The sequence below is a fragment of the Protopterus annectens genome, chromosome 15.part0 (genome assembly GCF_019279795.1).
Source record: "Protopterus annectens isolate FY-2018-M chromosome 15.part0, PAN1.0, whole genome shotgun sequence".
NCBI lineage: Eukaryota > Metazoa > Chordata > Ceratodontiformes > Protopteridae > Protopterus > Protopterus annectens.
This window is the reverse complement of record NC_056749.1, coordinates 114,320,883-114,346,572: the sequence shown is the minus strand read 5'-3', so window position 1 is coordinate 114,346,572 and position 25,690 is coordinate 114,320,883. Positions and strand designations below refer to the sequence as shown.

The following is a 25,690-nucleotide window of genomic DNA, read 5'->3' as shown; positions in this document are numbered from 1 at the left end:
GTTTAGAAGCAAATGAGCTAAGAGAAGAGTTGCTTGATTTAATAGATATAGATAGGCATATTAAGATCAATGAAAGAAATAGACTGTAGAAGGTCAATAAAACCCAAAAAGTCAGACGTTTGATAAAACAAAGGAACACAGTAATTAGGACTGTCCATAGAGATCCATGCGATATAACAGAAGTAAACAGGATATATTACTGCACAGCTAAATAACAACCAATAAAGTTCTAGCACAAGAACACAGAGTAGTGAGGGAAAGGAAGGGGAGAAATCGAATATCATCATGGAAGTATCGAATAGAAAAAAATATAAAGCAATTAAGACAAGAAGTGTCACTGTTAGAAGACTATAGAAGAGAGAATAGATCAACAAAAATAGTAAGAAAGATACATGCGATAAAAGCAATGCACAGTATTAGAACCGACCAAGATCTATCATGCACTACCGCAAATAACAAACTAAAAATCTCAGCACAGCAGAAAAACCTAGAAGATACACAGATAAATATAAATGAAAAGTACAAAATAAGAAATGTATTGATGAGCCAAAAAAGTTTTATAGAGAACTGAGAAACGAAGTAAAAGGAATTTAAAGACTGCCAAAAAAAGTAGAGACATATATTTTGGAGAAGTATCTATTAAGATCCTATGGAACATAACAAAGATGCTAAATGGATAGAAGAAGTAAAAAAAAGAATAAGAAGTTTAAAGGTGCAGGATATGAAATGGGATGAAGCAACAGCCAGAGAGACTGAAACAAAGTTAGGAAAAGCCTCTAATTAGAAAACCCCAGGCCCAGAAGCAGCACCTAACTTTTGGTTACAAGTACTGACATCTTTGCACGAAGATTTAGCCATGAGTAAGAACTATTTATATGATAATGCCGAACAGACACCATCCTGGCTAACAAAAGGAAAAACAATGCTGCTGCTTAAGAGTGAACTTGCACACTACCCTAAAAATTATACACCAATAATTTACCTTCCAACGACATATAAACTATACACGGGAATTGAGGCCAACAGAGTTCATAGTCATTTAGAAGAAAACTCAATTATGGCAGTAGAATAAAACGGCAATAAAAGAAAGTCATATGGAACAAAGGATCACTTGTTAAAATAAAGTCATAGTGGAGAACTGTAAAAAGGGGAAGAATCTAAGTATGGCATGGACTGACTAAGCAAAAGCATTTGATAGTATCCCACATTCATGGATAAAATAGTGATTAAAAATGTATAAGATACACCCTACACTGATTGACTACATCACTGTGACCATAAAACAGTGGCACACCACTTTGCAGTTAAGCCATGACAAAGGACAAATTATTATCCCAGGGATAAAAATCCAAAGGGGGATATTCCAGGGTGACTCTGTCACTGCTGCTATTCTGCCTTGCCCTTCCTTAACCCAGTAACTCATTACATCCGAGTGATACCTCCAGGTGCAGCTGCAGTTAATTCGTGCTGATGCCTGCAGGCGTCAAATATTGCTTGTTCATATTTTTATCAATAATTCCAAAACCATGCTATGTAGAACATTTTAAAATACTTCATCTTAAAGCTTACACAATGGTGAACTCAACTGCATTGATATTTGACCTCTGTATAGTGCAGGTAAAGAGATACTGAATGTTTTTATGATATTAATTTACAGAAATGAACAAAATGTTGCTGACCGTATGTGTGCAACTTGAATGGCTGCAGAGATATTGTAAGCTGTTTGCAAAATATTACAAATGTAATAGTTACTGTGTTTACTGTGGCTTATAAAATTCAGTTTAAGACCTAGCACTTAAAGAATATTACCTCTATAAAACAGTTTGTGCTGAAGAGTTTACCATTTATACTTCTTTATTACCCCATATATTTCCAGAGATATGAACGTTTGTTTGAAATGTGAGGACATACTTTGATTCTGTCAGAAGGCTTAGGCTCTGCCCATTGGAAGTTACAGTGCAAACTTCCTGAGCTCCACTGCAGTGAATCAGTTAGGCTGTCTACTTAACAGCTTAGGCCAGGCCTATAATTTGGCTCCTAGAAAACAACAAAGTGCAAATACTTATCTTCTCTTTGTCGATGACTTAAAACTGTATAGCTCATAAGATAAGGAACTGAAAAGTACCACTGTAAGTTGTCAAAATCTTTTCAGATGAATAAGAAATGTCATTTGATCTTGATAGATGTGCAAATGCAATCTTTAAAGCAGGAAAACTGCAGCACCAAGAAAACATCAGTTTGGGACAAGAATGTGATATAAAAGAACCTGAGTGAGAGGGAGTGTATAAATATTTGGTAATTGACGAAGGATCACCAGTTAAACATGAACAAATACAAATAAAACTTAGTAAGGAATACTTTAGAAGACAAATTAATCCTGAAAACAGCGCTGTCATCTAGGAACAAACTCCAAGCTATAAACCAATTTGCTCTTCCTGTCCTAACTTACAGTTTTGGAGTGAACTGACTGGCCCAAAAACGTGTTGGGAAGACTGGACAGGAAAACAAGAAGGATGCTTATTTACTTATTTATTTTACATTTGTTAACTGGGAAAGTCCAACTGGATACAGGTCCATTTTTAGCGGAGGCCCAGGGAGAAAAGCTCCAGATGTACAAAAACAAGTGTAAATACAGTGAAATTATTACAGTGAGTTATCACAAAACTGAGATTTGTTTGCTTCATGCTCACCAAATGATTAATAAAAAACTGTGTATACTAAGATTATATATTTCCCGTTCCAAAGGAGGGATGGGTCTCCTTGAAACTGATTACATGTATAGATCTGCAATCGTGGGACTCCACACATATTTGCTGACCTCACCAGACCCAAACGTAGTGAAAGGTTTGAAACAAGAGAAAAATAAATCTAAGATGGCTTCTCTGTTTAATCTAGCAGAAGCATACTGGTGTCAAGCAGAAATGAAAATCAAACCAGAAGTCGATAAAAACCAAGCAGCAACTGAATGTGCCAAAAAACAAAGAATATAAGGTGAAGGACCAGATGAAAAGGCAAGAAATGTGGAAAAATGCATAAATATAGTTGCAAGTATAGAAAACATCTGGAAGAGCCTCATGTTGATCAGGAACGAACGCAGGAATGGTTAAGAAGAGGTGAATTCAAACCAAGAGATGAAAGGTTAATATAGGTAGGCCCAAGATAGAGGGCTACACATGGCAGAAAGAGACAAATGTAGGTTTTGTAAAACAGAAACAGAAATGGAAACATTTGCACACCTCACTGCTTATTGCGACATACTAATGGGAGAACTATATACTGAAAGGCATAATAATGTGGCAAGACTGCTGTGCAAACATTATGGTATTGAAGTGGCTGAAATACACTGGAAACATGAGCCAAAAAGCATCACAGAAAATGATGAAGTTTATATCACACGGGATCACCCAGTACCAACAGTTTAAAAGGCAGATGCTAGAAAACCGGATACAGTGGTCCATGAAAAGAAGACAAAAGTAGCACTGATCATTGAAATCACCACATAAAGTGACTACAGTGTCTTGTGTACAGAGAGACACAAAGTCATAAAATATCAGGATCTGCAGGCAGAAATGACAGCAATGTGAAAGAAAGATCCCAAATAATAATAATAACAACAACAAAAAAATCCAAAGCCTGGAAACGTTGAGGTAAAATGCAGAGTTTATTCCAAAAAAAAAAAAAATCACAAAGCTTTCGGGATCAGCCCTTTATCAGTGTGTCTGGTTTACCTTGGTGTTATTCTTGTTTCTTTGGATTTCTGGAAGAAAAATACCCAGACAGTTCCAAAAGTTGTAGGAGCAATGGGTCTTATAAAATAGAATCTACAATCGTATTTAGATATGTTACCAATACATGTAACCCCGTATGAACTGCAGGAGGAGTCATTACTGGGCACATTGTGGGTGCTACGAAGAGCACTTTTGGCTGACATCAAAGACTGAAACAGTACTAATTTCATTAACTTTAATCACACTTTGACTTAGGAAAGGGGTCCTTTCCCATCATGGTATTAGAAACCCAAAAGATTTGGAGAAATTAAAAAAGGGAGAGACGTCATTCTAGACTACTGTCTGGCAGCTTACAATACAGGCAACACCCCACAATAAACTGAAACAGTCAGAGATTTTTTAGTACTTTGGCAGACAACTCCTTATCCTGTCATTTAGCAACAGTAATCAGCAAAGCCTTCTGTCTAGCCTGATTAATAAATAATGGTATTCCACCCAGGTCAGAAGAAGTTATCGTCCCATTGTACTCTTCCCTGATCATATCAGTTACAGAATATAATGTCCCTTTTATTATGTACCTATCCAAATGTGCAAAGCCCATTAGCTACTATGACAGGATTGATGCTATACATACTGTGTCTCACATTCTCCTGCAATGATCATTAGCTACTATGACAGGATTGATGCTACATCTACATACTGCATCTCACATTCTCCCGAAATGATTTCTGTCTAGCATTCCATGCTGTTAAGGACCACTCCTCCTTGATCTCCTATACCTTCACATGCACTCACACTAAAGACTTGACTTTCCAACACAAATATTTAGGAAGCAGTGGAGAAACAGATTATTACTTAATGTTTCCCCCATTTTTGGAACAATCTTCCTTTACATATAAAATGGAATAATATCCTTGCTTCCTTTAAGGCACAACTTTGATGATCAGATTGTTGCCCATAAATTCATCTCAGGCCTGCATTGTTTTGCTCTCCTACATAAAGGAGGTGCTTTATGATGGCAGACATTGGCAAAAATGGTTATAATTCATGAACTGGTTCTGCCTTGTAGACTTTATGAATATCTGGATCTATAAATCTGTGCATGATATCACAACTTTCTACTTAAGTGCTGCTGATAAAACAAGAGTAGTTCCTGAAATCAACCCACTCAAGAAAAAAAACATTTATATCATGTTAAATTAGTGCAATATGAACATTATATACTTTAGAAATATATGCAGATAACAAAAACTAAATAAAACTGACTTTTATGCAACACAGTCATCATTTTATGATCAATGTGGACACCACATTTTCCCACTGTCTGCCCCTATTGTCGATCATCACTCTCCACCCAACAAATCTGACCATTCATTTCCCATCACAAGGGTGATGGCTGACCAGGATGGACCATCATTCAGACAGGTATCAGGAGTAGTTGTATGTTTTTTACTTTATGCCCTAATGCTCCCTACAAAAGTTCACCTTGCAGAGTGGAAGGGACACCTACCACAGGTTAAGCGTGCTAGTGTAGATTATCAGTTACCTACCTCTGGAATTCCAGAGCCACATGCATATGGTGCAAAACTTTTCACAAGCATCACAGCGAGGAAAGAGAACAGCAAAGCCCACACAACGTAAATGAAGTAGTTGAGTATGTATGGAAATGCCCCCTACAAAAGAAGAGAAAATATAGTAACATGCTAACTAAGACACAGCAAGAAAGACAAAACAGAACTTTACATTCCTACCTATTTATCTACAGTGTACACGTATGCATGCATGTATAAAACTGTAAACATTTCTTCTCAGTGGACTAGAAACCAAATAAATAAACAACAAATGCAGAACCTCTGGAAGGAAAGGTTCAATTAATGCAAATTATCAGAAATGTGAGATTAGTGATAAACGTGCCAGAGCTTAAATAATGACTGCTTGACCTTCCAAACTGTTACCAACTATACATAACATTTATATCACTTGTAATTGTGTACATGTATTTGTTTTACAGATATATATATACATACACACATAGATACGTATGTGCATATACCCATCTTTATGCAGGAACGTTTAAGTCTATCTACTTAAAGTTCTACAGGCTAGGCCTCTTAAAGTACCAGCAATCGTTTGCCTAGTACTGTTTCTTCTTTCTTAATAAGAAAGGCATATGCAGTGAATGACTGCCAAAATGAGATCTGGAGTATTGTGAAGCCAGGGTTACAGATTAGGAAAATTGGGGAAGAATCTTTGTTTTTTTTGGTTACAGGTTAATGATGTATGTGTTTATTTCGGCATTGGTCTTTTTTCTGGCTTTCTTTTATGAATTAGGAGACTGATTTTGGTCTTTTGGGACAACACCTCTGTTTCATAACTGGAGTATTGTTTCTTTCCTCCATTTTTATTGTTATCCTCTGTTTGTGAAGTGAAACTTTTTTGATTTGATTTCAATTGGTTCTCTTGTCATTCTCTAATTTGTTGTCATTCTTGTTCTGTTGAAACGGTTTTTAGATGGAGAGGTGTTTTTTGTTCCACTAGTCTTTTGCTTATTATAGCTAAGGTTTGTAAAGTCTTTGAATTCTGTTTCCCGAGAGGCACTGTTTGTAAAAACAGCTATCTTTGTTGCCTTAGTGTCTGTTCGGTTGTGTGGTCTGCCTTCTCAGGGCTGTGTTTGTTACTCTGTTTAGGCCTTGGCTGTACATTTCGTCCCTCTGTTGTTTGCTTGCTGTCCTGTCTTCTCTGTTTAACAGTACCCCTTAATTTTTTTCTTCAGTTGAACCTCCTAAGGTGTTGACCTGCAACTTGTCTTCAAGGACTTCTTTTGAATTTTGTCTTGTGCTTTTCCTTTTGTCTTTAGTTGGATTTTAAATCATAAAAACAGTCTCAAAACCTTTCTTTTCTTTCTTCAAGCAGTCATGGCTTCTTTAAAGGAAGCCATGATCCAAACAGGAGCATTAGAAAGGAACTGCAGCATTACCCTGAGCCTGTTGTTGGTTACTCTCATGCATGACTCTTTTATAATCCTTTTGCTGATCAAATATGGTTGAATTTCATTTATTTGTTGAATATTTCTTTATTTTGTTAACATTATGTGGTTCATTAATGGTCTCAGCCTGTTTGTTTTTGAAAGTGTTTAGTATTTTGTTTTTTCAAACTATGTCATGATTTTGAAGCTCTAAAGAAAAAGGTTATAGCTGAGACAGGCTGAGTGTAGCTGAGCTTTACCCCATGGGACCCTGGGATCCTTTGTGGTCAGATCTGGCTTTAGGTTTAGGTAGGGTACCTTCTGAAACCTGGAATCTGTTCTAGGCTCTGATCTGCAGCTGGGGGTGGTGACTGGAGGATCTCTGGAGCAGCTATCAATCTGTCTCTCATGGCAGGAAGAACCAGGCAGGGGCAGGTCATGCCACATCATTGACAGAGATCCACCAGGCAGAGTCTTCCTCTGTCATGAAAAATGCTGCTGTGGAGGTAGAAACTGTTCAGGGAGTCTGCAAGCCATCCAAAGGAAAGCATGGTTTTTGGAAGAAGGCTGATGCTGTTGTTCCTGGGAGAATTCATCTTGCATGGAGAGAGGAAGGGAGAGGAAGGATGGTTGCTCAAATTGTCCATCAGCATGGGCATCAAACTCACTGAATCATGGGGGTGGAGCCAATCATCAGATCAGGTCTCACTAGGGCAGCTGCATCAGAGATCTCTCTCTGGGGCTGAGTCTATTAAAGATTAGATCAAAGAAAGCAAGAAAGAAAATTGAAGAGGGCCTGCAGATGGATGTGGGGTTTAACAGGCACTGTTTTAGTAGTCTTAGCTGGGTTAGCCCTAAGGCCTTAAGCCTTAATGGACATGGCAGCTAGTCATGCTTTAGCGGCCTGGCTGCTGGTAGAGACAGGCCTATGATGAACCACGCTGGGGATGGGCACGAGGGTCTGGGTACTTGACGAGGAAGGGGAAGAGTGGTGTCTGATAGGCTCAACAGAGTAGGTGCAAAAGTTCTTGTACTTTGAGCTGTGTGTTTGAGGGGCCGGCAGTTTTCTCGAAAGGTTTGCCGCCGCTTTTGCGCAGGTTTTCGGTTGGACCGACCTGGGACCCTCTTTTTTTGGCCTTTGGGGGTAGTTTGATCTGGAGGGTCGGACGGGTCTGTCGAATAAAAGAACATAAAAAAAAACCTGGTTGCCGAACCCCCGATCAGGCGCCTCGGGCCGGTTGAAAAGAAAAAGCACAGGCGAACAGGGCCGTTACGGCGGTGGGCAAAAAACAAGGCAGACAGTAAAGTAAGAAATTAAATATGAGGTAAGGTTTTCCACAGGTTAGGTTAATTGTTTTTTTTTTCTGAACGGGCTGCAAGAAAGAGTCCACTAACGGCAGGGTACTTTGTAAGTAAAGAAGAGAGTATTCAGAAGCAGAATCATCTCTCTGATCGATCCGACCGACCCTGCTTCTGCTCGGCGCTTCCACGGCAAAGGCAAGAAAGACTGAATGGCGCCGGCTGATGCTGATGCACCAAACATACCCACAGAGCAAGAGATGACGCCGGGTCGCGGGCGACATCAGCCCCGCCGGACTTTGAACTGGAATCATTGCAGGGCTGCCTGACGACGACACAACAACCCTTTGTTATGACTGCAGATGCATCCATGAAGGACATCTGCCGGCAAATATTTTCATTGAGACAAAGCAACAAGCAAGTTGACGTGCGCACACACGCGCGCACACGCACACACACACACACACACACACACACACCAGAATTTACTTAATTTAACAGTATCAAAAGTACACACAGCAAGTGAGTAGTTTGTTCCATGCTGTATTTTACTTCTTACAATCACGGTTGAAAAGCAACATAGATCTTTACAGATTTTTCTGCCACAAGGTAGCAATACTCTGTTTAAATCAATATAAACAAAAATGAAGCGAATCTTAGATGGAAAGAAAAATGAAAATTGTGTACATATCACAATGATAGATCTGCATTGTCTTCTTTCACCATCTACTCCTGGGTTAAAAGTTCTGACTTGGATCCAACGCTGGCACTAACAGAATCTTCAATCTGGCAGCTTGGCCTCCTCCTACCCATTACTCCCTAATCTAACTGCCTCCCTTTAGATAAAGTTTGCACCATAAATGCTCCTATAAGCATGTATCATGGAAAAAGAAAATGTATGCAGGGAATAAGCTGAAGTAATCAATATTCTAAGGAAAAGAGCCCTAGGCTTAATGGGCAAAAAAAAAATTAGTTTCAGTGAATATGCAAAGGAGACACAATCGGAATGCCATCTTGACAGAGTCCGGGAACAGGGCTGCCAAGTCTTAGTTTGGAAGAGGAGATAAAAAACTGGTTACATTTTCTGAGATTTTTGTTTCTGTACAGGCAGAATCTCAGTTGCCTATGAACATTAAAACAGCGGAGCAAATGCTCTCCCATGTTACTGAAATTTGGAAAGAAAACAGGTAAATGAATGAGCTGATTTAAATTAGAATCAGCAGCAGCACTGGAAAGAAAGGAAGGATTGTTCTATGAAAATCTAGATAAGGAGGAACAGATGAAAGCACATGAAGTTCAGACACCCTCCTTGCTTATAGCTACATGAAAAAAAAAAGGGGGTTTTCCACAACACATGAATATGGATTGTGTCATTGATCTAGTGAGAGTAGTTTTATTTAGGGTAGTATACTTATTGTTTGTATGATTCCTTTGATTTAATTAAAGGAAATTATGTCACAATTCTGAATGATATATATTAAGCGCTATTTTAATGGTGATGTATTAAGGTCTGAGGAAGCCCGTAAGGGTGAAAGCGCTTACCTATTTGTTCTGCAATAAACTACTTGGATTTTTATGACATGACAACGTTTTGGATTTATTTTAACTAAACTCGTATTTTTGGAGCTACAACGAGAGACTGTGTATGTAGGAATATTTGTTCAGCTGTGGGTTGCTCCTTTACTTCTTGTTGCTGGTTTTACACATTTTTTCAAGTTATAGGAGCATTTGTTCACTGGCCGCTACTGTTTTATTTTTATCAAATAAAACAAAATAAATAAGTTGTGCAATAAAACTGCTGATTACTGATCTTCTCATTTAAGTTTGACTTGGATTCATAGCTCTCAACTTCTAAACACAAGAAATATGGACAAAACCAAAAACTAATTGGTGGACAAAGGCCCAAATCCAGGGGCAGATTTTAAATATTACTCTTATAAACTTACAAATTTGATATAATAACAATTTTGCATTAGTGTACTTTTTCTGCATGATATGAAGTCTGAAATTGAAATTTATGTCATTATTTAGTGATTTTAATCCTCAATGATTCACCACAAAAATAAATTTTATGAGGAACAGACCAAAAATATAAGACAACAATCTGGACATTCTGAGAGTAAACATTAAGCATGTGCACAAACAATACTACAAATATTAATAAATTGAGTAAGCAGACAACCTAAACAATAATAAATATTTATAGGCTTTAATATAGTCAAAAAAGTGTAGTTGTGTACACATCATAAATGTAGATGTTCGAGTGTATTCATTGTTGCAGTCATCACACTTGGGTTATCCTGCCAGGGGTAGCCCTCAGTCGACCCAAACACCAGAGGCTTAGTATTTCTGCGTCGGTTGCTGTCGCTCCAGGACTGATGTCAGGTCGTTAGTAGTATAAAGTAAGGCAGCTGATGCCATTACATCAGTTTTTTCTTACCCCTAGAAGGTAGGAGCCCCATAAATAAATCTTAATCAAGGGACCTGGCTTAATGGCTAAGGTGTTTGCCTTACAAACACAAGGTGCAGGGTTTGAGTCTCATAAGGGACAACTGGCTAGGCTTAAAATGGCTCGCAGGGGCAGTTAGCCTAGTACTAAACTATGAACTATGGACCAGGTGGGAGGAAGGGGACCTGTAGGGCATCCCTGCAGAGGGTCCTCTAGAAGAGGAGCACAGACAGAAAAGCTGTTATTGTAAGGAGAATAAGGGGGATGTTGGGAGGGAAAGATGACCAACAGTGAATCCATTCGAGCATCTGCATTTATGGTAAGTGTACACAACTCTTCTATATTCTTCATGCTTCACTGTTACAGTTCTGAATTATCAGATGATTTCCAAAGCTGAGATATGGGTGGAAGGTGCCTTAATGGGGAGAGAGAATGCCCTGCAAGATGGCAGTTGCAAATCCTCCTCTGGACTTGGAGAAGGTTGAAAAGTGGTAGTGCTTGGTAAAGGTATGCACCAATGATCAGGTAACTACTTCCAAAATGTTGTTGGCAGGTACTACCCTCAGGAAAGCAGTGGAGGTAAAAACGGCCCTAGTTGAGTGGGTCCCAACAGATTCAGGGAGCTTTTTGACATGGTAGGTGTAACAAAAGGAAATACAGTGGGAGATCCACTTGGCAATACTTTGCTTGGAGAGTGGTTTTCCTTCAGAGTCCAAGGCAAAGGAAAAAACTTTTAGTTATGTACTTACCATAACTTTAGTTGTTTGGGATCCATCTCGCCTACATTCTGTACTGATGGGCTCGGAGCCGATCCCTCGGCTCCAACTCGGCACGCTTATGCTATAGAGCGAGGCCTCTTATTGGCTGAGCTATCTTTATCCCAGGATGCACCACCACTAATCCCCCAGATATTGTTTGTCTGCATTCATGCACACATGCACAACTTGTTTATATAACATTGTTAGATGTTTCAAGATGAAACAACAGGATTCGGACCTTCTGATATCCTCTGATCTCCAAGGAAGGGGGAAGGAGGGTGGGTTATTAGGAATGTAGGCGAGATGGATCCCAAACATCTAAAGTTATGGTAAGTACATAACTAAAAGATGTTATGTGATCCTATCTCGCCTACATTCTGTACTGATGGGACAGCGTCCCTAGCACCTAAATCCTGGGTGGCTCATTGGAAAACACTCCTGAGCACTGTGGAACCAAATGAAGCTCGTCCTCTAGAAGCCACATCCAATTTGTAGTGGGAAATAAAAGTGTGCGGGGAAGACCATGTAGCCGCAGCACAAATGTCACTAACGGCAAGCTTAGAATGGAATGCTATGGAAGTAGCCATAGCCCTTGTAGAATGAGCTTTGACAGAGGTGGTAAGCTCTTTATTAGAATAGGAATAAGCTTGAGTAATACAGTCCCTGATCCATTTGGCAATAGTGACCTTTGTGACAGCTTTGCCCAATTTATTGTCTGCAAAGGATACAAACAACTGATCTGTTTTCCTTGTTTGTTTGGTCCTGTCTAAATAAAAACGTAACTGCCTGTGGACATCTAGTGTGTGGAATATGAATTCCGCTTTGTTAGAGTATTTTGGAAAAAGGACTGGAAGTTCTAACGATTGTTGTATGCAGAAACTAGAACAAACTTTAGGGAGAAAGGAAGGATTTGGCCTGAGGGATACTCTGTCTTTGTGAAAAACCAAGTACGGGGGTTTTACTGACAAAGCTTGAAGCTCTGAAACTCTTCTGGCAGAAGTAATTGCCACCAGAAAAGCTGTCTTCCATGATAGAAACTTTAGATCACATGTAGCCGCCGGTTCAAAGGGGAAGGAAGTCAAGGCGCGTAACACTATATCGAGATCCCATGGAGGTGCAGGATGAGAAATCGGAGGTCTTAATAGAGCAGCACCTTTCAAGAAGGTCTTACACAATCTGTTGCTCATTAAAGGTGGGTCTATGGATTCGTGAAAATTGGAAATCGCTGCCAATTGTACCTTGATGGTAGAAACTGAAGAGCCTTGATTGAAAAGAGAAGTTAAAAATTTTAGTACTTCTGCCACGGAATAGAAATGGGGTCCAGGCCCCGGAGTTGAGCCCAAATAGCAAATCTTTTCCATTTGCTAGAATACAGTTTCTTTGTAGCAGACTTATGGGCCGAAGATAATGTGTGTACAACATCTGGATCCAATGTATGACTCCTGACTATAGTCGGAAGAGGAGGAGCCAAGCAGTCAATTTTAAGGTGTGCAGGGACTGGTGGAATAGTCCTGACTGATGAACCAAAAGGTCTTGGATCTGATCCAGGAACCATGGACCTTCCAGAGCATATTTCCGAAGATAGGGAAACCATACTTGACGAGGCCAGTAAGGAGCAATTAAGATCATTTTGCTCCCCAAGAGAGATGCCTTTTGAATCACCCTGGGAAGGAGAGGAACTGGAGAGAAGGCATAAAGCAAGCCGGTGGGCCAAGGACGGACTAGTGCGTCCATGGGGCTCTTCCTGGAGCCGGGTTAGGGAGAAGAATTCTTTGCACTGCATTCAGAGGAGTCGAAGAGGTCGCAACATGGAACTCCCCATTTGCTGAAAATCTGACTTGCAACTGTCATATTCAGAGACCATTCGTGAGGAGAGAGGATGGTTCTGCTCAATCTGTCGGCTATCACATTGGACTTGCCCGGTATGTGAGTAGCCACTAGGAAGCGTTGGTCGAGACTGCCCATTCCCAAACTCTCATGGCTTCTCTGCAAAGAGGATAGGATCTGGTCCCTCCCTGTTTGTTCAGGTACCAGACAACTGACATGTTGTCTGAGTGAACAGCAATTACGCCCTGAGGGAGATAATCGTGAAGGGCTTGAAGGGACAGAAGTACTGCCCTCATTTCTAAGATGTTGATATGAAGTAGAGTCTCTTCCGGGTGCCATTTGCCTTGGACTGACCTGCCCAGGGAATGCCCCCCCCCCATCTGGGAGGCGTCCGTGGTCAAAGTGGCCGGAGTAGGTAGAACAAAGGGTCGTCCCTGATCCAAATTGGAGGGCACTAGCCACCAGCGAAGGTCCCGTTTGCAAGATTCCGTGATCCATATGAGGTGACTGAGAGGGAGTTCCTGAAAGGACCACTGAGCTGAAAGAAGCCACTGGAGAATTCTCATGTGCAACCTTGCCAAGGGGACTAGAAGAACCGTGGCGGACATGGATCCCAATAGCTGCAGGACCATCCTGGCTGGAGCTTTGGACCTGGGAAGTAAGGCTCGAACTTGAGTCTGTATGGTTTGTATTCTGTCTGCAGGTAGATAGACCCGCATTCGGTTTGAGTCTATCTCTACCCCTATAAATCTTATTCGTTGAGATGGCAGCAACACAGACTTTGGCCAATTGAAGGTGATTCCAAGGGAACTGCCCAGTGATATAGTGGCTTGAAGGCTCTGCAGTAGTAGATGCCTGGAGGTGGCAGTTAGGAGCCAGTCGTCTAGATACTGAAACACCTGGAATCCTAGACTTCTCAGGTGAGCAGTCACGACTGCCAAACACTTGGTGAACACCCTGGGGGCTGTGGTGAGACCAAAGGGCAGCGCACGGAACTGAAAATGACTGCCTCCTAGGCTGAAGCGCAGATGTCTCCTGGACGCTTGATGTACCATGATATGGTAATAAGCGTCCTTGAGATCTATGGAGCACATCCAAACACCCTTCTCCAGCAATGGGAGAATGGTTTGTAGGGTGACCATCCGGAACTTGGACTTTCTGACTGAACGGTTTAGGATGCTGAGGTCCAAAATGGGTCTCAAGTCCCCGGTCTTTTTTGGCACCAAAAAGAATCTTGAGTAAGTCCCTAATCCGATCTGGTCTGCGGGGACTGGTTGGATGACTCCTTTTTGCAGCAGCTTTGAAACTTCTGAGGCTGCAGTATCCCGCTGACTGGGTGGCGGGTCCGGGATTTTTTTGGACGGAGGGGGGGGGTGAGAGAATGGGATGGAGTAACCTCCGGCGATAATTGAAGCACCCATCGGTCCTGAGTGATACCTTCCCAGGCTTTTAGGTGCTTCGAAACGACCCCGACTGGCTCGGAGCTGCACAGCCGGGCAATCCCTCAGGGACTGTGAAAGGTTGAAGAGCCACGAAAGGACTCGCGGTCTCCAGTGTTGCGAGGGCCTCTGCCGCCTCTGGGACGGCGCCTTCCGGAAGAATTTCCCCCTCCCCTGCCTCTGGAAGTGGAATCCTCCTGCTGAGAGGGGTAAGGCTTCTGAGATCTATGGAACCACATTTTCCCTCCTCTTTTAGCCTTGGGATAAGGCCGAAAGGGAGTGGAAAATCGTGTCCCTATGGCAGTCAGAGTCTTACCCTCCTGTTCACAGCGGGTCAGTGTGCCCTTTACCTTGGGTCCAAACAGGGAGGACCCATCAAAGGGGGCGTCGACAAAGGAAGACTTAAAGGCCTCCGCGAAATGACACAGGTGGAGCCAGGCTTGTCTCCGTAGAGCAATGCCTGTACCCGCCGCTCTACTCGCCCCTTCGGCCGCATAAGAAATGAGCCTCATGGACGAGTTTGAGATGGACAACATTGTAGCCAGCTGAGAGCCAACCGTCTGGGCCAGCTCCTCAGGCAGATTACCCAAGAGGGTATCGGATAGTTCTTTAATCAGATCCCTCTGAAATCTGGTAAAGTACGTAAGGTAGATCAAGGACCTTAATGTAAAGGCCGCTGAACTCAGGGTGCGCTTCCCGTACCGATCCATGCTCCTAGACTCCTTATTAGGAGGATGGACGGACGTCGAAGCCTCTGCTACATCTTGCTGGGTAGCAGATGCCACCACCAAAGCATCTACAGCCACACCTTTAGTCAGAAACTCTTTTTCAGGGGGTGCCAAGAGGAACTTATTCGGACGAGCAGGCACCGGTTCCACAGAGTCTGGGTGTTCCCACGCCCTTCGACAGATCAAATCCAAGAGTTCATCGAAGGGCGGAGACACCCAGGAGGCGGAGGGCTGAGCCCCGAAGGCCTTCAGGAACACCGACTCATCAGCAGAGGGAGGTTTGGACTGCCAGCCGCCTCGTTGTTTTAGGGCTTCCAGGATGTCTGCAAAGGAGACATCATCCGAGGACGACTTAGGGGACCACTCTGCATCATCGAGATCAGTGTCTGATGTAAGAGACTCCTCAGGGGAGTCAACATGCTTCCTCTTGCACGATCTCTTCCTGGGGGGTTCTTCCGAAGAGGCTTCAGAAGGGCCTCCAGGAGGGGGAGAAACCCCAGTGGGGGTAACCTCAGGCCCCGGGGCTCCGCTGTCTAAGGACAGGGGGACTGCCAAAGACCCAGTCTCAGTATGCAGGGAAGGATCTGGGGAAACCGTGGAGGTAGCCAAGGAAGATTTGGCTAACGCACTCCTCATAGCCCTGAAGGCGGGACCACCAGAATCCTGGGAGGGTCCCACCTCCGTGGCCACAACAGTGGACGGCACTCCCGCCGCCGACGCACCAAGAGGGAGACTTGGGACTGAAAGCATCAATCCCGAAGCCTCCCCCCCAGGGCCGAAGGAAGAAGTCAGTGTACTGAACTCCGACCCAAGAGCCAGAGTTGGAGCAAGGGTCGGGCCCGACCCTAAAACCTCCACCGGTTCCACCAGCACCGGCTCCAACGGTGCCGAAGCTGTTGGAGGAGGACCCGTAGTAGGGAAGTGGACCATCGGCTCCGAAACAGAATGGGCTGGAGCCGAAACTAGCTTTTGGAACACCGGAGACTGGAAGAGTCTAAGGAGCACCCTGTCGATGTCCGAATCAGACATCTTGGATGATCTAGAGGATACCAATCGGGCCCGAACCGATTTCTCCATCGGCTCCGAAGGACTCGGGGACCAGCTCCGAATGGACTCTACCACTATCGGCTCTGAGGGAGATCTCAAGGCAATTTCCTTCGGTGTCGATAAGGACTTCGGCTCCGAGGGGGAAGAGTCTGAGCCGGTAACCCTTATCGGCTCCAATATCAGTGGAGCCGATGAAGGTGACCCGCCTCTCGATGCCCCAGTCCTCGGCTCCGAAACCAGAGGGGTCGAGGCTGGAGGCATCGAGGCAGACCGTTCCGTCCTCGGCTCCGAAGTCCGTGGAGCCGATGGAGAAGTCTGCTTAGATTTTTTTGCAGTCGGTTCCGACTGACTGGTCGGAGCCGACGCTTTCTTCTTTTTTGAAGGAGAAGGAGAGGAAGATAAAACCTCCTCGAAGGATGGCTTAATTAACCCCTTCAGGATTAATTTATTTTTCCTCTCCTGGAGGACTCTTGATGAAAAGGCGTGACACACGCTACACGATTCTTGTAGGTGCTTGGCGCCTAAGCAATAGACGCACGAGGAGTGGTCGTCTGTTATGGACATCTTAAAACCACACCTCGTGCATTTTTTAAACCCGGAGGGTTTGTGTTCTTTTGACATGGCCAAAATAGCCAAAACACAGTTGTCTGCAGCAAAAAGAAAAGTTTGTCACAGTATATATATATATATATATATATATATATATATCTACAGAAGAGAGAGAGATAGAGAGAGTCAAGACCCTCTAACTTAAATGGGTACTTGACCCACAAACAAAAAACCAAGATAGTAAAAGCAACAGGGGAAGGCCCCTCTAACTAAAACGGGAAACCTTCCCTTTGCGAAAAAACACAAATTCTCAACAGAAATATCAAATACACACTCGAAACACAATAAATAGCTGTTAAAACAGCTTTTGGGTTCAAAATCAGCAAATTTCTGACAGGAAAAGCCTAAAAAAATTAGTACTTAGCCCAGCCAAGTTGAGACCACGTCTATGCTTGTAAGCGGCAAACGAGATCTGGGGGATTAGTGGTGGTGCATCCTGGGATAAAGATAGCTCAGCCAATAAGAGGCTTCGCTCTATAGCATAAGCGTGCCGAGTCGGAGCCGAGGGATTGGCTCCGAGCCCATCAGTACAGAATGTAGGCGAGATAGGATCACATAACATCAGTTGTTCTGATTTTCTGAAAGTTTTAGTTCTGTCAAGTTAGTAGCGAAGTTGCCTGTGTACATCCAAGGAGTGAAGGAATCTTTCCCTTTGGTTCTCTGGCTTAGGGACGAAGGTATTCAAGTGTATGGCTTGGTTCAGGGAAGTGTCTGTGACCATCCTGGGCATAAAGGAAGGATTAGTTCTGACTGAAACTCTGTCTGGGTGGAAGATAAGAACGGGTTCCACTGCCATGAAGGCTTGCAACTCAAGAAACCCTTCCAGCTGAGGTGATAGCCAGTAAAAAGGCAATTCTTCCAGGTCAAGAATTTTAAATCAGCAGGTTCAAAGAGGAGTAAGCTCAATTTTTCTAGAACAAAGTTGCAGTCCCATGGAGGGGTATGCTGCCTCCTGGGAGGTCTGAGGTGCAGGACTCCCCCTAAGCAACTGCTTCATTAGGGGTGTGGGAAAAGATAGGGGGAAGAGTAGGGATGTGGGCTGAAATAGCAGAAGTGTGAATCTTAATGGATGAGAAGCATAGGCCTTTGTCCATCATGATAGCCAGGTACTCCAAAAATGGCTGAAATGTTGGTAGAGACAGGGTTGAGGCCTTGTTGCTGACAACAAATAGAGAACCTTTTCCACTTGGCAGAGATGACTGACGGAAGTCATTGTGCAATGGGGAGTGGATTGCTGACTAAGGTTCTTAGACAAGATTTTGGCTCTATGCCTGATAGCTAGTATTGAAAAGGGAGCACAGACAGCAATTAGGGACATTGTGGTTTGGGCCTAAACAAGCAATACACAAGGATTTGTTTTCCACAACGGAGGCAGTTAACTTTTTCTGACACGAGTCACAAGTAAGAAAAAGAGCTCCCAAACAGGGTACTTAGCTTTATTTGAATTTCTCACTCCTGATCGAATGATGCACTCACAACTGCTTCAGGCTCCGATGGCAAGAAAGACTGATGTCATGAGATCAGCTAGTGCCTTTTATACCCAAGCATCCTGAAGTCAGGGTACAGCGCCCACCAGCTCAGGGAGAAGGGAGTCTTTTTTACTCTGGTAGTTGTGCCAACTGTCTGAAGCAGGAAATCCCAAAAGTCAGGACTGCAACAGTGAAACACAAAAAACATCTCACAGTTCCACAAATCTCTGTTTTCAGTGTAGAGCAAATGACTAGTTCCAATAGCTTACCAGATTGTCATGTCTTATACCAATAAAGCTCTAAGGCCAAATGATACAATGAAACCTGGCACTGGCAGGTTATGAATCTGTGGCTTCACATACGGTACCATATTATCTTGTACATTAAAGAAAAATGGAATTTATAAATGATGCAATGGGTAATACAAGACAGTGGTGATTTTGGAGGTAACTGTCACAGGGATAAACAGAAATGAGCCTTACATCAAAGCTGCAAGGTAGCCATTATGCCGAGAAGGCGGGTACTGGTGCAATTGTTTTTAGAGGCCAGAGTAAACAGGAGAAAGATGGGAGTTTGCTTGTTCCACTGCAGCAAAACATCCCCACTAAACTAAAACCTTCCTTATAAGCAGTAACATCCCCACTAAACTAAAACCTTCCTTACAAGCAGTAACATCCCCACTAAACTAAAACCTTCCTTATAAGCAGTAACAGCTTCATCAATCTAAGGCAAAAACTTCATGGCATGTATACACACATATATACACATTATATGCCACCCAGAACTGAAAAAAAAACCAGGTGGTTTTTCAAGTGATGATAAATTACTCCTACACTTCACAGCAGGAGCAAGCAACCATTCTTATTGGACCTGGCACCGAAAAATCACAATCATTTGCATTGCAAAGACTTGCAATGCCAAGTCCTGGAATGTCGAGTCTGAATGATCAAAAATCCAGGCTAACATAAACTAAGTCCACGATTGCCATTTCTCACAATATTCCCTTTTCTCTTAAGTACTGCAATCTCAGGATAGTGTATATAAGCTCAGGGGTGTGGGGGCTTGCCTCCCCGCACTGGGAGAGCCATGGAGTTTGCCCCCTGAAAAAAAAACAAGTTTTACAGAGAAAAATCAAAGTTCAATGTTCACTCTTCTCCTGTGTTTTCAGTTTTTTTGGTCTTCCTGGATTCGGCATTGTGAGTCCAGACATTTAAAAATGAGGCCCTGAAAAATGCATTAAGCAAGCAAACAAATTCATAAAGAGGCAGTGTTGTAACCCTTTTATGTGTAAGTGAACCAATAAGGAGTGCAAATTGGAAATAAAAGTGGAGGCATATATTTTAGTCATATCATTTAACTTTCTATTTTGAAATAGGAACAAAGACAGCATACTGAGAAGACACCACCGACGCATACCATTCAGCACATTAGTATTTCTGTTATCCTATTCTCACACTAGACTGGCACTATGTTATATCCAGACAAATTAAATCTGAATGATCACAAATGGTTGTTTCTTTGTCAGGAAAAATAACACTATAAAATCTGTTTCATCAGCAGCGGGGCAAGCACTAAGTGGGGCTCATCATCTACACACTCCCTTTACATATACTCCTCAGTAGTTGCATAGTCATGAAGAAAGATAAAAATGGGGCATCCTTGTCTAGTCCCACTTGAAATACAGACACAGTAAGTGAAAAAAACTTCAGTTATAAATAACTTGGTATGTGCTTTTCTATAAAGAACTTTAATAGTTTTTTATGAAAGAAGAGGGAAAGCCAAAAAAGTGCATTACAATAAACAGAAAATTCAGATATACATGGATTAATGCTGTGGATGCATACAGAGCCTGAGCAAAAATATTATGTTGTTGGAGTAAAATGTGTGATATTTCAACAGTAAGGGTACAGTTATTGGTTTGCCGTGATTTTAAGGAACTTAATTGGCAAGGAGAAATGAGTGACCGAAGCATTTATTTTAATGTACTGGCCAGGAGAGAAGCATAAATCTTACAAGCATTTATAAAAGATATTTATTTATAACTAGATGGGTCTTTGGGATCTGAATTTGGTTTGGGAAGAAGAACTCATTTTTGCACCATTCAAATATAGAGCAGAGATGCCTTTACTATTTATATTGCCAAATAAATTCAACATAATTTTAGATAATATTGGTGTAATAAAGCTATATAATTAAGGAGCTTTACCAAGTTTCAAATTTTTAATAACATTATTACATTTTTATATGTTGAAGATAGATAACAAAGGTAATTTAATTTTTTCTGGATTTAGCTGGTTAAAATGAAATTGCTCTAAACAGAGCATTAATTCATCATTGCAGTAATTCAAATTATGATCCCCTCACAGTTTAGAGTATATACTTGCTAGCAAAAACCTGTATAATTTCTTCTGTAGAGTTTAAGGTCTGATATATTCGATACCAATTATGTGAGTAGGCGGATTTATTATTTTTATTAACCTAGCAAAAAAACTTGGGAGGGGGCTTGTGGCAATTCAGAATATCTGTCAAGGCATTTTGTTTCATATCATGAATTATTTTATTTGTATTTGCCTTCTAGAGTAGAGCACTGATCTCAATGTATGTTTTTCAGACTCATCCATGGGAGTGGGGTCTTTTTATGTGATTTGCTCAGAGTCGGAAGCTGAGGGAATCAAACCGTGTACCACTAGGCCACAGGAAACAAATCTTTAACATCTCCATAATATTCTATGCCAAATGCCAAACCTGATTTATATATAAAAAGTTTTAGATCTTTCCTTGTATTTATCATCTGATTTTTTTTCGTTCTTCACTAAATTGCATTGTTAGCCTAGTTTCAAGTCCTGAAAGTCTATTTCAAATTTACCTCTCTGCTTAGGTGCAATTTTTTACAGAAGTTTGGCTTATTTATTACTAACCCTCTTAACTGAGCTTTTAGGGCTGTCCATTGCATGGTCTAAGAAATGTCTGTGGTATTTATCATCAGATATTAGTATTAAAAGCATTTAACAGAAATGTCATAGCGGACCGGAGTTCCGCTGTGGCGTCCCCTAACCGGGAAAAGCCGAAAGACTTCACTAATACTTGCTTCACAACACTGAGTTAAGCTAAATTTTGAAGGATAAGAAAAGTATCTTGGTTTTCCCTCAAACAGAATTCTTGTTTCAAAACAATTATTGCAAGTTAAAAAGAAATCTTACCTGGACCATATTTTATGACAATAAGAAAAAGCAGTAAATTTAGTAGAAAAATCATTTGCACATGTTAAATATGGATTTAGTAAATCAAAACCCGATACTAAATTTTAAATAACTGAGGAGGAATTCACGTTATATGATTTAAAATGAGAAGATTCATCTCTCACTGAGTCAATAACTGAGTTCCAATCTTCACCAACAATATAGTAGTGGTTATTAAAATTATTTAATATATTATGGATTTTCAACATAAAATCTTGCTGATTTTGAGAAGGAGCATATAGGTTTAAAGACAGAATAGGTTTATCATACCAGATATTACTATAGTTAAAACAGCACCATCTACCTTCCACATCAGAGTCCTTGTCTAGAATACTTTCCTTAAATGAAGGTCTAATAATACACCAGCCCACATACTGTTTGCTCTTAGACTCTGTAGCAATTATTTTTCTTAATGACTTTTTGCTAATTTGATTCCACTGCTCTGTTGTCAAATGTGTTTCCTGTATAAATCTTTTGGAGGCTTGAGATTTAAACAACAAATGGAAGAACCACTTCCTCGTTTTAATTTGCTGGATCCTGTTTAAATAATATGACACAATACACCACATTTGACCTTTTTAACAAAACAACAGAATGCAAGAAAAAGAATAGTTTGGGTACAAAATACATAGGAAAAAGTTACAATGTACTGCTGGGAAAGAATACAAGTGGACATTGTTACTGTAGTTAGTTATGTCAGCACATTAATAAACTAGTATACAGGAAAAAGTTACAATGTACTCCTGGGAAAGAATGCAAGTGAACATTGTTACTGTAGTTAATAATGTCAGCACATTAATAAACTAGTATACAGGAAAAAGTTACAATGTACTGCTGGGAAAGAATACAAGTGAACATTGTTACTGTAGTTAGTTATGTCAGCACATTAATAAACTAGTATACAGGAAAAAGTTACAATGTACTCCTGGGAAAGAATGCAAGTGAACATTGTTACTGTAGTTAATAATGTCAGCACATTAATAAACTAGTATACAGGAAAAAGTTACAATGTACTCCTGGGAAAGAATACAAGTGAACACTGTTACTGTTGTTAGTAATGTCAGCACATTAATAAACTAGTATACAGGAAAAAGTTGCAATGTATACAGGAAAACGTTGCAATGTACTCCTGGGAAAGAATACAAGTGAACATTGTTACTGTAGTTAGTAAAGTCAGCACATTAATAAACTAGTATACAGGAAAAAGTTACAATGTACTCCTGGGAAAGAATACAAGTGAACACTGTTACTGTTGTTAGTAATGTCAGCACATTAATAAACTATTATACAGAAAAAAGTTACAATGTACTCCTGGGAAAGAATACAAGTGAACACTGTTACTGTAGTTAGTAATGTCAGCACATTAATAAACTACTATACAGGAAGAAGTTCCAATGTACTCCTGGGAAAGAATATAAGTGAACATTGTTACTGTAGTTAGTAATGTCAGCACATAAATAAACTAGTATACAGGAAAAAGTTGCAATGTACTCCTGGGAAAGAATACAAGTGAACACTGTTACTGTAGCTAGTAATGTCAGCACATTAATAAACTAGTATACAGGAAAAAGTTACAATGTACTCCTGGGAAAGAATACAAGTGAACATTGTTACTGTAGTTAGTAATGTCAGCACATTAATAAACTAGTATACAGGAAAAAGTTACAATGTACTCCTGGGAAAGAATACAAGTAAACATTGTTACTGTAGTTAGTAATATCAGCACATTAATAAACTGGTATACAGGAAAAAGTTACATAGTACTCCTGGGAAAGAATACAAGTAAACATTGTTACTGTAGTTAGTAATGTCATAACATTAATAAACTAGTGTACAGGAAAAAGTTACAATGTACTCCTGGGAAAGAATACAAGTGAACATTGTTACTGTAGTTAGTAATGTCAGAACATTAATAAACTAGTATACAGGGAGTTAACAAAAATAATACATGCAGCACCAAGCTTCTCTTACTTAAACCTGCACCTAACCTCAAAAGGAGAAAAGCCACAACAGAAGTATTTGATACAAACACAAACCTGCATTTCCTAATGCAATGAATTAAGTTCTAAGAATGGGGTCTAAAGCAATTGTTACATAAGGGTTAAACAAACTCGTAAACATTTTACAAAGAGTAAATGACATACTACCAACTTTAAGAACATTCTCAACACAACACTGCTGCACAGCCTAAAGAGGTAACATCAACAATATATACAGTTAATATTTACAAAGGAAAAAAATAGCAGCATTGAATAGCATAAGTATAATTTTAGACTGGCTTCAAAATTCAAAATATATATATATTTTTTAAATGTTACAATCAAGTAGAACACAACTTTACATTTTTACATTTTCAGTTTCACACCAGCAAAACAGGCAATATAAAAAGTACAGTTGTGTACACTTACCATAAATGTAGATGTTCGAGTGTATTCACTGTTACAGTCATTACATTTGGGTAATCTGCTGGCAGGTTGCCCTCAGTCGGCTTGATTAACAAAGTCTTGGGTCCTGCGTCGGTTGCTATCCCTTCTTCCATGATGTCAGGTCATCAGGGGTATAAAACAAGCAGCCGATGCCATTACATCAGTTTTTCTTGCCCCAGATGTCAGGTGCCCCCCAAATGGGGAGCAAAATATATATATATATATAAAATTAAAAACACAAAAATATACCTCCAAACAAAAGCAAATACACCAAAAAGGCTTTTAAGCATAGTAAAAGAAAGTAGAGGTATAGTAATAAAAAAAACAGGGGACTGGAGGGAGGGTAACCAGGACTGCAACAGTGAATACACTTGAACATCTGCATTTATGGTAAGTGTACACAACTGTACTATGTTCATCGTGTTTCACTGTTGCAGTCAACATTTAGGTAGATTCCCAAAGCTATGGTTGGGAGGATGGATTGATACAGCATTAGGACCAGCTATAAGGCCCTGCAAGACAGCAGTGGCAAAGCCAGCTCTGAATTTACAGAAAATAGGTAAGTGATAATGCTTGGTGAAAGTATGAACTGAACTCCATGTTGCAGCTTCTAGAATATCCCTGGTAGGAACACCTCTGAGAAAGGCTGTTGAAGTAGATGCAGCCCTGGTGGAATGAGATCTGATCCCCTGGGGGATAGGTTTTCCATGGTGCTTATAACAGAAATAAATACAATGGCTTATCCATTTAGAAATGGTTTGCTTTGAAATAGCCTTCCCTTCTGCCCCTGCAGCAAATGCTACCAGCAGTTGTTCAGATTTTCTTCGAGATTTAGTCCTGTCCAAGTAGAATCTAAGTTGTCTGTGTACATCCAAGGAATGCAGAATCCGTTCCCCCTTGTTCTGTGGACTGGGAAAGAAAGCTGGCAAATGAATGGACTGATTAAGAGCCACACTGGATACCACCTTGGGCATGAATGATGGATTGGTCCTGAGTGACACCCTGTCCACATGAAAGATGATGAAAGGGTCCATTGCCATAAGGGCCTGTAGTTCAGATATCCTTCTAACTGAAGTGATTGCTAAAAGGAAGGCTGTTTTCCAGGAAAGAAATTTTAAGTCCGCAGAAGCAGCTGGCTCGATAGGAGGTAGAGTGCATTTTTCCAATACAAAGTTAAGGTCCCAGGCAGGAGTTGGAGCTCTCCTGGGTGGTGTCAAGTTTTTGGCCACTCTGAGTACTGCTTTAGAATAGGATGCGAGGGGGGGGGGTTCTGTGTTGTAATGAGCAGAAATGGCTGAGGCATGGATTTTTATGGAAGAAAAAGACAGGCCCTTGTGAAGCATCTCAGTTAAGTATTGCAAAATCTGTGGTAAACTGGCCACTGCTGTGCTCGTCCCTTGAGAGTGATTCCAGGCACAGAATCTTTTCCATTTGTCAGCATAAGATTTTTTGTACTAAGTCTTCTTGCCTCCAAAATGACAGCCATCACAGGTCTGCTGAGGAATGATAAGGGGGAAATTAAATGATTAGCCAAGCTGCAAGATTCAATGTTTGGAGCTGAGAGTGCAAAATTTGGTTTTCCTGCTGAGACAGTAAAAGCAAGGTGTCTGAGGCAGGTGCCATGGTGGAATGTGTGACACACTGCGCAGGATCCAATCCGAGCCGGCAGCTTTCCAAGCTAGAGACCCGAGCTCCAAGCTCCTCCCC

The 25,690-nt window shown here is 41.1% G+C and overlaps 1 protein-coding gene across 4 annotated transcripts in view; it reads right to left on the bottom strand.

The window, feature by feature from the left end:
• Positions 1-25,690, bottom strand: part of CLCN5 (chloride voltage-gated channel 5) — a 1,034,303-nt gene that overhangs the window by 452,358 nt on the left and 556,255 nt on the right. For all 4 annotated transcript variants that reach the window (XM_044057498.1, XM_044057499.1, XM_044057500.1 and 1 more), the window contains one exon: positions 5,279-5,401. In XM_044057498.1, the coding sequence (XP_043913433.1) occupies positions 5,279-5,401 (123 nt within the window). The remainder of the gene's footprint in view (positions 1-5,278; positions 5,402-25,690) is intronic.